Below are 14,108 nucleotides of genomic sequence, written 5' to 3' on the forward strand. Positions count from 1 at the left end.
TTAAATACGATTTTGTTTGTGTTCATGTTTTCAATTTAGAACCCCACGGAAGTGAATAGAAAAAAGAAAAAATACCCCTTTGATACGCCTTCCTTTACCTATTTCTAGATTGATTGATTTTCAATGGAGGGAAACTTGCCATTTCTTCTTTCCATTGAAATTGTACATTTTGTTGATTCTGAACTAATTGCATCGTTTTAGTTCCCATCGAGCTTTCTTGCCTAGTGACTAAGGATTTTCACACTTGTTGTGTCTATAAAAGATTTTCTCATAAAACACTAACATAAGTGTTAGAGGGATTCACTTTCGATAAGAATCCAAAAGCAAGTTCCCTATACTACCTTCTTTCCCTCTTCTGTTTCTGTCTGTAAGAGACAGTGCATCTGGCAGGAATCGAACCTACTTTTCGACCCATTTTGCCTTTCTAGGTTGGTGGGCGCTTTCACCATTCAGCCATGGATGCTTTAGCGAGTGAACTAGGTTTTTATTTGAGAGCGAACTAGGTTTTTAGTGGTATTCCTTCTCGAGCTTCTATGTCTTCCATTAAGGGAGATTCGGGAAAAGATGGAATAGGAAGACGTGTTTCCAGAATGAACAAGATACGGGTAGAGAAGGGGAAGTACCAGATCGGCTAATGCTTCCAGTGACGGTGTCCTGGACTAGGGGGTACTCACCACGTCGTCTCCCGACCAGTTGGATTGGGCCGAAGACCCCCTTGGTCGTTTACTCATGGGTAGGTTCGGACAGCCGATGACATATACGAGGAATATTCCACAAGACTTGGTGATCAAGACAAGGACTCCTCTCCACCGACGTATTCGACTAGGACTCTTGTTATACTAGGCCTCTAGTATGTTATATAAGCCGAGGCCAGGCTAGTTGATAGATTATGATATTACTCATCATACCTCTATGGTTTAGACCACAACATATGATCTCGAGGTGGATCAACTCTCGTAATCCTCATATTCATCAAGATCAGTCAACCAGGAAGTAGGGTATAACCTCCATTAAGAGGGCCCAAACCGGGGTAAACACCGTGTCCCTTATCCCCTGTTACCCATCGATCCTAGATTCACAGCTTGGGACCTCCTACCCGAGATCCGCCGGTTTTGACACCGACATTGGTGCTTTCATTGAGAGTTCTGTTGTGTGGTCGGCAAAGGATCGATGGCTCGTCTGCAGATTAACTGCGACATCGGCATCTTCGTCACCGGCTCGACTGGTCACCTCGGCTTGACCGAGGACTGTGCCCTGCCTCCGATAGTCATGTTCGGACAAGGGCCTTCATCAACATAAACTCTTATTTCTATCATGATCATGGAGGAATTATCATCGGAGCTCGGGGGCTCAACATCAACATTGCCCCCGGGCGACCATGCTGTTTTTCCAGATAGCAAACTTGTATTCGCTGCCACCACCTCCTTGAGCATTGCTTTGACGATTCCTTCGGTGGAATTGTGCGGAATTAAGTCTACAACAGCCATGCAAAATTTCGTTGAGTTCCGATGGAGGAATCTCCGGCAATCTACGATATACCGGAGCCCTGTCAAATCTAGACGGGAATCTGGACGAGTTTAGGGCGTGGTCTCCAGAGCCTATCTCGGAGGTCCTTTGGAAGATCCAACCATTCATCTGCTGCGGAACTCCCATATCTACCACCCCTCCGAATTTCAGCTCAATCCGACGGTTCAAACTCGAGGAACCTTCCGATGAGTGGACCACTTTTTCAGATCTGTTTTCTACGCGAGAACGAATCCAACCCGAGTTCATCTTTTTTATCGCAATTTCGGACATCCTTTTTGAAGGAAGTTTTGCATGGGGTATTGTGTTTTGTTCCCAAACACATCCCACTAATTTTAAGGTCTTTTCCAATATGATTTTCACCATCGCGCTGGTGTTAAACCAGCCCGTCAACGTTGCTCCACGGTTGCCGACCTGCGCTAGACACGTCGTCGCTTTGTTGAGCCGATCTCAACTTCTTCGAATCATCATCTGGGCAAGCCGAACAAGATTTCAGCATCGCGAAGGATAAATCATCACCAACATCGCCGCCCCACGGATTACACGGATCGGTCACACCGGCATCGCCGCACGGTCACTTCATCAAGCCGGCATTGACCGCGTCACAAGTTACAACCTGCGCCGGCATGGCCGCACTGTTGCTTTTTAAGCCGATGTCCGTCACGCTTAACTGCTTCAACATCTCGGCTGACATGATAGCTGCAACGTCTCCTTAGCGACCTGCTCCGTCACCTCGGCTAGACCGGGGGCTTCGCCATCCCTTCTTCAACCTACTCCGGAGACTTCGGCGTCGTCAGCCGACCAGCTTCGTCACGTTAACTTGACCGGGGGCTTCGCCTCGGCGAGCCAACCTTTGACAGCATCGCCATACCGTCGCTTCACTGACCATCAGGCAATGGGATCCACTTTTCTTCGGACTGCTACAACAAACAAACCAGGTATTGTTAATCCTGGCAATATTTGCTTGTTTGGGTTTATTTTTCCCAAGGAAGTATTACTTTGGTTTGTTCCATCATTTATACACAGGTCTATCAAATGGTGGTCGCATTACCGGCGGCCGCGTGGTGGTTCGGTCAGTTTCCGTACATAGTTCGGCAAACGCCGCATCCGGAATTCGGGCCGACCTGTGAATTCAGGCTTTGCCACGCCTTTAACGCATCATGTCGACGCCCTGCATGGACATTGACTTCGACGCCAGGCCACTTATCTTTATATAGATTATTTTTCGTAAATTAATTGCGCGAGGATTTTTATATATTCATATTATTATTGTTGGCCTGCACTATTTTACATGTGTAGGTAATGGACTTCGACTGCGTCACGTGGTCTCTTCGGCAAGCCGATGTCGTCGTCCCAATCGGCGTAAATCGGCTCGCGTGATCACTTTGTTGGTCGTGTTGCCATACCGACGTGTTCGGTTTCCTCGGGGACTTCGGCATCGCCAAGAGAGCTCTACCTCATCGAGTGTTCGGTGCACATGCCATATTTCCTTTATTAGTCACTTTGCATAAATTATTTATTATGCAACAATTTTTTTAATTTCTTATCATTACTATTATCCCCGGTTTGCACTATTTTTTGTGCACAGGCAAATGATCCGGGTCGGGCAGTGTTGTCACCTCGGCTGGACGGGGGGCTTCGTCAACACTTCATTAACCCACACCAGGGACTTCAGCGTCACTCTACCGGCCTGCATTGGCCATGCTATGTCACCACTTCAGAGTGCCGAGCTCTTCGCTCCGCCACCTCAGGACCGGCTTGGGGAATGGAACCTTGTCCCACATCAAGCTCGGACCGCATCATCAATGTCGAACACATTAACCAGCAAAGTTGCTTCCATGCTCAAAAACTTTCAGTTTTAAATTTTGTTCGGTTCGACCAAGAATTATACTTTTTTTTGGCAAAAAGTCATTTATGAAAAACTTCCTTGTCAAAACATTGTTTGTGACACACAAATTCAAACACCCCGTTTATTTAGGGGCTTCCATTATGAAGCCTTTCCTCTTGCATATGATTATACTTGTATGGCTTCGTACCTTGTTCGTGTATTACGCCACAATATGCACCATGTTGACTTAAGTGTTTCGCAAGATGGGTTGCCTGGCTCCTGTGCTTACCCCTACGTTCCCGATTGTTCGGCTAGGGAGTAAAGGGAGCACCTCTGCGATTGTCACGATCGGGTCATCCGAGCTCGGACCACAGACAGGGTGAAGCCGAAAGCTAGCGCTCTTATTGTTTTCAATTATGTTCGGCACACAACGGAACTCATGAATACAAAAAATCTATTGCACAAGCCTCATAGTAACAACAAGCAACCGAAGAAAGGTATCGGTGAAGGTACTATTTTCTTCGAAGACGCTTCTTACACTTCGTCAGTAATATAGCATAAGTACCCTGGGCGCGCTTTGTGTGTTACAACCTTATGGCCTGATTGCCTGGTTATTGGAAACACCATCGATATTCTCGACAGGTGGAGTAAATAACACTTTTTGGCCCTTGGCCGAAGAGGCAGAAGCCGACGGTCGGTTAAGACGCGTTTAAATTCGGGTGAACACACATATGATATATGTACTTCAGTACATACAATCATTATACATAAAATTCTATTACCCAAGTCACTTGGGGGCTCTTAAAATTTATATGAGTTGTTTTATAGTAAATGTGTTTTCTTCTTGGTCATTGCAAAGTCTTTTTCTACCGCTCCTTTTTCGACTCGAGTGTATGGTCAATAGCCGGATAGCCTGTCTTCTCTCTAAAAGCCGCTCAAGTTTAGTTTGCTAAACTAGCCTCGGAGAAGCACTCCGCCTTCGGGATAAGGAGGTTGAAGCCGTCGGCTGACCCGCTTGAAGTCTTGAGATCGGATGTGTCATATTAATGCACGACGGAAACACAAAAATTTTAAGACCAATTTTTGGATTGGCACCGAACACTTGATCTAGTTCGAACGTCAAGTTTACAATGAAGCTTTGTTTGGTTTTCCAAGCCTATGGCACTTTTAAACTATTTGTGTGTTTCCAACATAAGTTTTGCAGTGCAACGCCCGACACCTTTAGAGATTCGGCAAAAACATTCTCGAATATTGCTATATATGCATTGGTTTCGAATTGTGTCTTCAGTCAATAGTTGGGTTGCCCGGCTCCTGTGCTTGCCTCCTACGTTCCGCTTTGTTCGGCTAGGTGTGCAAAGGGAGAACCACTGCGAGTGTGCTTCCAGCTCGCATGGTTAGGCACCTCAGTGGAGAAAGCCAAAAACTGACTATCACAATAAGCATAAACTGGTCAGCAATCCAATGACTGTGTTAAATGACGGGCCGTTCATAACATTGGCCGAAGTGTTTATGGCTTGACCTCGGCTGTCGCCGAACACTAACTGGGGGCTAGTAACTGGCCTCCCAACTTTAAGCTCCTATGACCATGTGAATGTTATAAAGCCCGCATATCTGATTGCTTTGTTTCCGCTAACACAACCGCCCCCGGGCACCGAGACGTCGGCTAAGGGTTGTTTTGTTATTGCGGAAACACCCTGCGTAGCATCTACAAAGGGGTGGAAGCCGACGATGGGCCACTTTCAAATGATAAACAATCGCAACGGAGTCAAAATAAACATATATCATCAGCCTTTGTATTCAATATACAAAATGTTGCCTTCCGTAATCATCATTATAAAGCCATAAACATGCATCATTTGACTTAAGATTTTGGCCAAGCTGGGTTGCCTGGCTCCTGTGCTTACCCCTACATTCCCGATTGTTCGGCTAGGCGGTAAAGGGAGCACCTCTGTGATTGTTACTACCGGGTCATCCAAGTTAGTACCTCAGACTAGGTGAAGCCGAAAGCTAGCAATCTTAAAGGATCACATTGGTCGGCAACGACGGAAATAATTTTTTTGGTTCATTACTAACACAGAGTTCGGGAATTTTCCCTGAACTAAATCCTCAATATTTTCCTCCCACATTGCTCATAGGTGAGTTTTCATGATCATGATAAGCATGACGACCCAAAGAAATGAACCGACAGCGGGACTATTTTCTTTGGAAGATGTTTCTTACGTTAAAACGTAATATAACACATCTCTCCGTGTACCTTTGTTTATGAAACCGTATGACCGGATTGCCTTGTTTGCCATAAAACTTTGCCCTTGTAAAGGCTTTATAAAGTAGGACAAACACTCCCCAGCTACTGGCCGAGGAGGTTGAAGCCGATGGTCGGTCAACAAAGTTTTGTACAATATGGATCTGAGCATTAATGATGTAAAGTACTTGGATACATAGAATCATTACACCTAAAAATTGCGAGTAAAATCCATTTACTGAAATCCATCTTTTAAACCCCTTGGGGCCTACCTTGGCGAGCTCGGATTTCGACAAGCTCTAAGCTCTTTTAAGAGATCTTTATTCTCTTTCCGAGAAGTTTGTGTTAAACACAACAAAATTTTCTGTCAAACGGATATCGATCCTTAATTCGGCCACCCGTGCCCACATTAAGGCTCGGGGGCTACTGGGCTTTGCCCTCATTATTTACAAATATTAAAGGGGCATATCGATCCCCTGATCTGGTGTTGCCACCCGACCAGTGGCTCGGGGGCTACTGCATTGTCTATTCAATGCGGAAAATTCAAAGTGCTAAGTGTTCGGCATAAACCGAACTATGGACAAGTGCCTCTTCGGACGACAATAAGTACCATAGGGGACTTATCCGGCATCAAGCTGATATATCATGACGACTTATCACGACCTTTTCTCAGGGGCCCGTCCGCCGATCACTATTACCTGTATATATTACACTGCGTTTCTATTCCTATGTATGCTGCCGAGCTAGGAGTTGATCCTCAGGCCGATTTCACGACCTGAGTCTCAGAAGCTACTAGGATCAACGGTTTCATATTTTCCTTCTGGTGCATCTCGGATTTTAGGCCGACAGACACCTTGAGGGCTACTGGCAATACATCTTGTCAGCAAATAAATTTATACGCATCAGAAATAAAATCCACAAACAATCAGCAAATGACCAAGGTGTTGAGCCACCTCGAAAGCAGTTTGGCATATAGCTCGGATGCGAGTGGCTGGCTCCTTAGAGGGCATTTCCGGCATTAAGCTCAGCTGAAACTTTTTTGAGCCATGGTGATCTATGACACCTCGGATATAATCCGGCGTTGGAGCTTGGACACGGTCCGACGTTGGAGCTCAGATACATTCGGGCGTTGGAGCTCGGAAGCGGTCCGGCGTTGGTGCTCGGCTACAAAAGATACCTCGAATACAGTTCGGCGTTGGAGCTCGGATGCAAGAGGACACTGCCGCTCGGGAACAACTTCAAACCCGAGGTATGGCATAAAAATAACTAGGCATTGATGAAGGCCGATAACTCAAAGGGGTTCCTCGGATACCCGATGTGTGAACTCTTTGGATTTACTTCGGCGATCCTCAAGATCGAAGATGAGAAGATTTGTTGAACCAGTTTTCAAGACTGTCGACCGAAGATGAAGAACAGTTCAAAAGAATCGAGGAACGTCCCCAACTTGAAGACCGGTTCAGGGGGCTACTAACGGTGTCCTAGACTAGGGGTTACTCACCACGTCGTCTCCCGATCAGTTGGATTTGGCCGAAGACCCCCGTGGCCGTTTACTCATGGGCCAGTTCGGACAGCTGATGACATATACGAGGAAGATTCCACAAGACTTGGTGATCAAGACAAGGACTCCTCTCCACCGACCTATTCGACTAGGACTCTTGTTATCCTACGCCTCTGGTATGTTATATAAGCCGAGGCCAGGCTGGTTGATAGATTATGATATTACTCATCATACCTCTATGGTTTAGACCACAACATATGATCTCAAGGTAGATCAACTCTTGTAATCCTCATATTCATCAAGATCAATCAAGCAGGAAGTAGGGTATTACCTCCATTAAAAGGGCGCGAACCTGGGTAAACACCGTGTCCCTTGTCTCCTGTTACCCATCGATCCTAGATTCACAGCTTGCAACCTCCTACCCGAGATCTGCCGGTTTTGACACCGACACCCAGGTTGAAGCGATGTATTCCACCAGTTGACTGGAGACTTTATTATTGGTATACCGATCGGTCCAGCACGGACTGAAATAGGAGCCGGTTCGACAGGAAGCTTTTGAAAACGTAGTGCACCCAGGTAAATATGGAACAAGATGAATACAGAAGTTAAACGAGCATCCCACACCCAAAAGGTACCCCACATAGGCCTTCCCCGAAACCCCCCAGTCACTAATGTAAACAAAGTAGAAAAAGCACCAATTTCTGTACCGGTTCCGGAAGAGCGAAGAAAAAGGGGAGGTTTTGTTAATGGGAACAAGGAACTGTTTATAGCTATCGCGATATAAATAACTATACTCATCTGAGCCGCAGGAACATGTACATATGAAATACGAGAATTTCCACCTTGTTGAAGATCTTGTGGTGCTACCCGAAGACTTAAATGAATAGCCATCGCTGTTAAGAACGACCTATGCCTTATGTGTATTGGATCCGCTCTTCTGTTAGCATGAACACATGAATGAGATTATATTCCTCTTCCTTATTCTTCCCTAAATAGAACCCCCCCAACCTAGGTGCGGAAGTAAAATAAATCCTTGTTTGTACATCACTGAACTTACATACCCGGGCCTGGCTCAACATTCTTTTAAAACAATCGAATAACGGCTTTTCCATGACTTGGCCATTCAATCTTGTGAACTAATCGAGACCGAAATTGGATAAATAGATACAAAAGGAGAGGAATACCCAATCGATGAAAGAACATGAAACCCTTCTGTTTCTATAGAGGTGCGGGAAACGGTTGGGGGCAATAAAGTAGGTGAAGTGGTTGGATTTTGCGAGTTGTTCCAACCACTGCTGGATGTGATTCCAAGAGCCGAACGAGAATGAATACCACACATAAGAGTCAAGACCAGGCTCCCTAATAGAATGTTTAACCGATCCATTCCAGATTGATCGAATTGGTACGGAAGTTGTAACATGGGAAAAGCACAGAAAACACGACTTATTTGAATAACCCGGTGTCCTACCAATTGTAGAAGTAGGATTTTTGGCAAGCAATAAGCACTTAAATAATACAATTCGAGTGTACTAGATTCTTTATCATTTCGAGGAAAAGGTTCGGGAGGAAAGGGAAACAACAGAGGGATCCGAATCGAACCTAAATGGGAATGACATGAAAAATGTTTTTCAAAACCTATCATTAAGGGCGTGACGACGATATATGAGAGGAATAAAAAACTCGTGATTGGTGTGGAGGGGAAGATCTGTTTATGAAATTGTTCAAGAAAGAGTCGTCTCGTTTCCTTACTTCTGCGTTCTTTCGAATTCATTCACTTCGACGGCTGGCGCTACGCTAGCTTTGCATGATTAGCTCCGACAGAACAGGTACTGCATTTCCTTAGTTGGATCCGCTCTTTCTCTCTCGTGCAGTTGTTGCTTACGGCTATTTATTCAGTCATCAATCAACATTGATCCGGGTAGTTAGTCGGTCTCTCTCTTTTTGCCCGTCCTTCTCTATCTATGAATTTAGGGAGTTCGCTTTCCAATATCTAAATGTTCATGCAAAGCAACAAACAAAATGCAAGAACTGTCACGCAGAAGTCACACAGTATGCTGATCGTTCTAAAATGATAAAAAAGTATGGGATTTCATAAGAGATTCATACATAGAGATCTAAACTCATGGAAGGGCCCGGCCAGCAAACAAGATCTCTTACATCCAAAGGACCATGCCAATCAAAGATGAACCATTCACCGAGCCGAGTATGTGCAAGACGAGACACGGCTAGATAAGTCAAATAGAAGATATTGCTTTTACACGAGCAACTCTTTTCTTCATGTGGGTACAGCCCACTTTTCCTTTGATGAAATGCGAACACAAACTTCAGGCATCCAAGAAAGAAGTCAAGATCGAAATCGAAGCATTGTCATTTGGTTGAAGATCAATTCATATCGACAAGACTTCCCATTCATCTTTTTGTTGATATTTGGATTCCGTTTTCAAATAAAGTCATCTTGTAGTTAGAAATCACCTTTAGAATCATCAGCCTCTGCCCCTACACTGACTCGCTTATCCAGGATCGATCCTCACTACAGTCCTTTATTTTGAAACGAGGATAGGTCTCTCACGGAACGAGGTGTATATTGAGAAGAAAGATGAGGATATGGTCCATACTCACTCGGGTTCAAACTTATTTTGCAAGGAGAATTGGTACATGCCTGTAGATCTTCTTCTCACAGCGAGCACTTGATTACGGAGCCTGATTCTATATATTATTTATGGATTATTATAGAATCTATCTTTTTCTGCAAATCATAGTGGGAATCCTATTACCGATACCTAAATGTTTTCTTTGTCGAAAAAGAAAGGAGGGAAATTGGATAACCGACGACATGAGTTTCCTGTTCAACGTTCTGCTTCGCTTCACTGTTAGATAGGCAATTCAATAGTTACCGACGAAAGGAGTTCCCCTTCTCTTGGCCAATTGACGTTCTGCTTCAATAAGTCATGACCTTCACTCTCCTCAAGTGAGGAGGGTATATTGTTTGACCAACGAAAGCCTCACTAGTTACTTCTTCCAGTTCACTATTCCCGTAGCCTGATACGAGTTATTTAGTTTGTGTCTCCTTGTTCTTCGGAAGAACCGAAGGTTCATTTGCGGCACTCATAAACATAGTTGTATTTCAGACCCACTTCTTTCCCTAAAAAGCTAATAAATCAAAACAAGAGAAAAGCAGAAGCGAAAGCTCGAGTCGAAGAGTGGAGGTCGCTCGGTAACTCGAGTCGATCAGTCCCATTCATTCTTGCCCAAAACAAGTGGGCTATTCATTCCGGTGCCACCTTTGTTCAATCGAGTCCATGTTCTCTATTTCGCAAAACAGATTCGTTCACCGACCCGTGGACCAGAGGTTTAAAGCTTGGAATTGACCTTTCTAGCTTTCTTTAGTACAATCTTTTTGCGAAAGCAACCCCGGGTTCGTTCCTAAGACTACACTGACAGCTTTCTCTGTTCATGTTCCAGCATAGGAGATCTATGGTAGGATAGGGACAAAGCTTTAGGGCTGCAGTCAATGCGCGTGGCTCATCATAAGACCTTAGCCTGATGTCCTACCCAAAGACTTCAAAGGTAGTCACAGGACAACCTTTCCGAGTTCTAACTTCCAAAACTATAACTTGGTTTGCTTGCCTGCTTCCTATCTGACCTATCAATCAAAGAAATGTTCTAGTTCCGCGATACGAGCTTGACTGTGGCTTTGAGACATTAGATTTCTTGGTTGGGGTCCCTTTATCAAAGGCCCCCTTCCCTACTGATCATACAACAAATGAAGGTGGTTAGAAAGATGGCACATCGATCTTCTGTACACCCTGTTCGTGCTGCGAAATGCAGAAAATCCACCTTCCTTGGAAAAAAAATTCCTGACTCTGAAGTATCAAAGGAGACTTGGGTCGCGCCTTCTGAAGAGCCCTTCATTCTGCGACTCAGATAGGCTAGGATTCGTGCCGGAAGGGGTCGTAGGACTGACTCAGACAAAGCGTCAGAAGTACGATCTCCGAATCTATAAGCTTTGGCCTGCCTTCTTCCCTTATCTAATCTCTTAGGTAATAAGAAAGTGGTGTTAATTGTCACGCTAAGGAGCTGACCAGTGACATTTCTGTCTCAATTGTAGTCAACCTTACTATACTCGCTTGTAGGAGATCATCGCTCAGAAGGGCATTCTTTCGCTAGAAAAACAAGAGTTTGAAGATCACTCAACCCACGAAAAGTTCAGAACTCTCGATCTAGCCCCACTGTCTATATCAATTTATCGACATGTTGTTTTGAATGTCCTTGAAAAGGCAGACTAAGGCATAGCCTAGTGGTGGGAAGGGGCTGATGCCTTCCCACCCACCCAGGTTCAAGGCATGGTACTTGCAATTTGGGTTTGTTGCACCAATTATACTGTAAGGGGTTCCGTTACAGTCTTTCTGTCAAAAAAAATGTCCTTGAGAAGGCCTACACACATACCCTGCCACTCGACGTGTAGTGGGTTTGTTCAGTAGAGATGGGTAGAGCGCACAAGTATTGGAAGGAAAGTTTCACCCTTGCTAAAAGAGAAAAAGTCTGTATTGAACTATGATTTGAATTCCTTTCTTATTAGTTTCCAAGTGCAAAATGTTCATTGCCTTGATCAGAGCCTTTAAGCCTTTTAGAAGTGAGCATTTGCGCAGCTTCTATTTTTCCTAAAGCTAATGAACCGAATGGAAGAGAAAAACTTGGAATAAATAATAAAGAAGGAACCAACAAGAAAATAAAGAATTGTTCCAACCTCGGCTCGGGGTCTGTCTGGAAATGGAAAATAGTTCTCTCTCTCATCTGTTCTCGCCACAGTGACAAGAAAAACAAGTGAATAATTGGAATAGAACGCAATCGTCAACCAAAATCGGGCAGGATGTATTATAAAAGAAAGCCTTGCCTCACTCGCAAGTGAGGACCTCACCCCCTCCTTCCTCAGCTATTGAGAATGGAAAAAGACAATGTTCATTGCTTCCTCAAAATAAGAGTTCCACGGGCGGCTGCTCCTGAACGAGCTGCTCATGCTCAAACTGATCAACATAAAGTGGAAAGTGTAGTAGAGATATTACTCGCTGTATGAGAAGGAAGAGAAGATCTAACCTCTCTACTTCACACCTCTGTACCAACTTCATTCCTAGCTAAAACAGGAAAGCTGAAAGTACTCAAGCTTCAAACTCCTTGTTAACAACCCTACCGATAAAAGGAACAATGCTTCAAGGACTATATGACTAGCTCGTATACGAGTTCCTGGTAAACCACTACTTGCGTAAAGTACTCCTCTCGCTCCCCTGCTCGTTCAAAGTATTCCACTCGCTAGGATCTTAGTAAATAAGCTTGCTCCTTACCTTTCCTTCCTAGCTTTGAGAGCAATACCACCTGTAATAACACAGTGAAATTATCCTACTTAGGGAACAGGCTGGCATAAAGGGCAAAAGAGAAAGAGTTACACCCGGTGTAAAAACAGGTGGTGTTACTTTCCTGCTTCCACCTGAACCTGCTTGCAGGCCTTATAGAAAAGTCTTGTATAAAATAACTAGCTTGAGAACAGGAAGTCTCTAACTTACTTGTAGATAACGAACTTGCTGAAGGAGGTTAAGATAGTTTTCCGTTAATGGGGAGAGAGAAAAAGAGTCCTCGCTTTAATAATCGGTAATCAGAGTCTAGGCTTACTACATCCATATTGTACGACAACCTATGAACTGACAAACTCAACAGCTTGCCTTAGAGAAACTGTCCTAACTTATCCAAGTACTCCTAATAAATGGCCGTGATGAAATACTCTTCCTTTCCCTGCTGCCCTCACGTGAAGTACTCGAAACCTGACTAATGCTGACAGGAAAACAGAGCTTCCTTCAAACGCTGATCGATACCATCCACCAGAAGAAAATGCGACCGCAACCACTTCCTGAATCAGCACTGTCTGGAGGCTTTGCATCTGTATTTGGAGCTGGGCATGCATCCATTGATTCTAGCACTTGGATCTTTGAACGCTCGAAAGAGAAATACAATCTCCGCCCTACAAGTGGATCGATAGGTTCATACGTCTTGTAGTTGGTGCAGTTCTGGGAAGGAATGGGCTAGTACGAGTTCTGGTTTAGTCAGTAGTTCACTTCTCCCTTCTTGTCTGCAAACAAAGCAAACTAGAAGCCTGCTTTTGCTGAAGACAGAGCTCAATGAGAGGAGGTGGGCAAGTATTAGTTAAGGGATATCAGGAAGGAGGTCGAAGAAAGGGGAAAGAGCTTCATCATCGATTCGCAATTGAAAGTAGGGGAAACTATGATTCTATCGAATGTGCGTATCGATTGGGGCTAGTGAAAGATTACGGTAGGGGAACCCATTTCACTACTGACTTCGTGTATGAGTGACAAAAAGTCAAGGCAGAATAGCCCCTTCAAAGTAGGGGCTTCAGAACCCGCTTATCTTCCTTAATTTAGTGAATGGTGGGTGCGCAAAGTCTTGAGTTTTGGACCTCTTACGGAAAAAAGGAGAAGACAACCATTGTACCGATCCACTACTTGAATCTACGAGGACTAGTTTAGTCGGATCTATTGTTTTACCACTCACTAACAGGACTTTCCTGCTTAGGATTGATAAGATAGGAAGATCATTTTCTTTCTCTTGCTCTGTACAATAGAAATAGTGTACTAAGGTAAGTTCCATTAAGTTAGGGCTGGTTAGTGAAGTTAAGTAAGAGGGAGTTCTAGTTAAGTATGCCCATAACTCTTGCTTCTAATTGGTTAGTGCAGGATACTACTCACCCCGTCCAGTTCTGGAGAAGAGAAAGGTTGCGTTCCTTCTTTTCTTTCAGATAGTGGGATGCGTTGATCTGCTGAATCAAGAAGATCAAGTCCTCCCGGGCAAGGCGAACCTAGTGGTTTCTAGTTCAGTGCAGCCTTTTCCTCAGAGCTATTTGATAATGGGCCCAATGAAGACTTCTTCCCCTGAGGATAAGTCGATACTAGTATCTGGTCTGCTTTGGAGAGTATAAGTCGATATTTGTTTCTGGCCTGCTACTGAACTTC

General features: G+C 44.4%; 1 protein-coding gene across 1 annotated transcript; it reads right to left on the reverse strand.

Moving 5' to 3' along the window:
- Positions 1 to 499: 499 nt before the first annotated feature.
- Positions 500 to 13,049, reverse strand: LOC123096868 (putative cytochrome c biosynthesis ccmC-like mitochondrial protein). Its single transcript, XM_044518654.1, has 7 exons — positions 12,980 to 13,049; positions 12,432 to 12,462; positions 7,542 to 8,029; positions 4,836 to 4,865; positions 3,841 to 3,864; positions 2,474 to 2,487; positions 500 to 619 (listed from the first exon to the last, which is right to left on the reverse strand). The coding sequence occupies exons 1-7, from the start codon at positions 13,047 to 13,049 to the stop codon at positions 500 to 502; spliced, it is 777 nt and encodes a 258-aa protein (XP_044374589.1).
- Positions 13,050 to 14,108: the final 1,059 nt, after the last annotated feature.

Source organism: Triticum aestivum, chromosome 4D (genome assembly GCF_018294505.1).
Source record: "Triticum aestivum cultivar Chinese Spring chromosome 4D, IWGSC CS RefSeq v2.1, whole genome shotgun sequence".
Lineage (NCBI taxonomy): Eukaryota > Viridiplantae > Streptophyta > Magnoliopsida > Poales > Poaceae > Triticum > Triticum aestivum.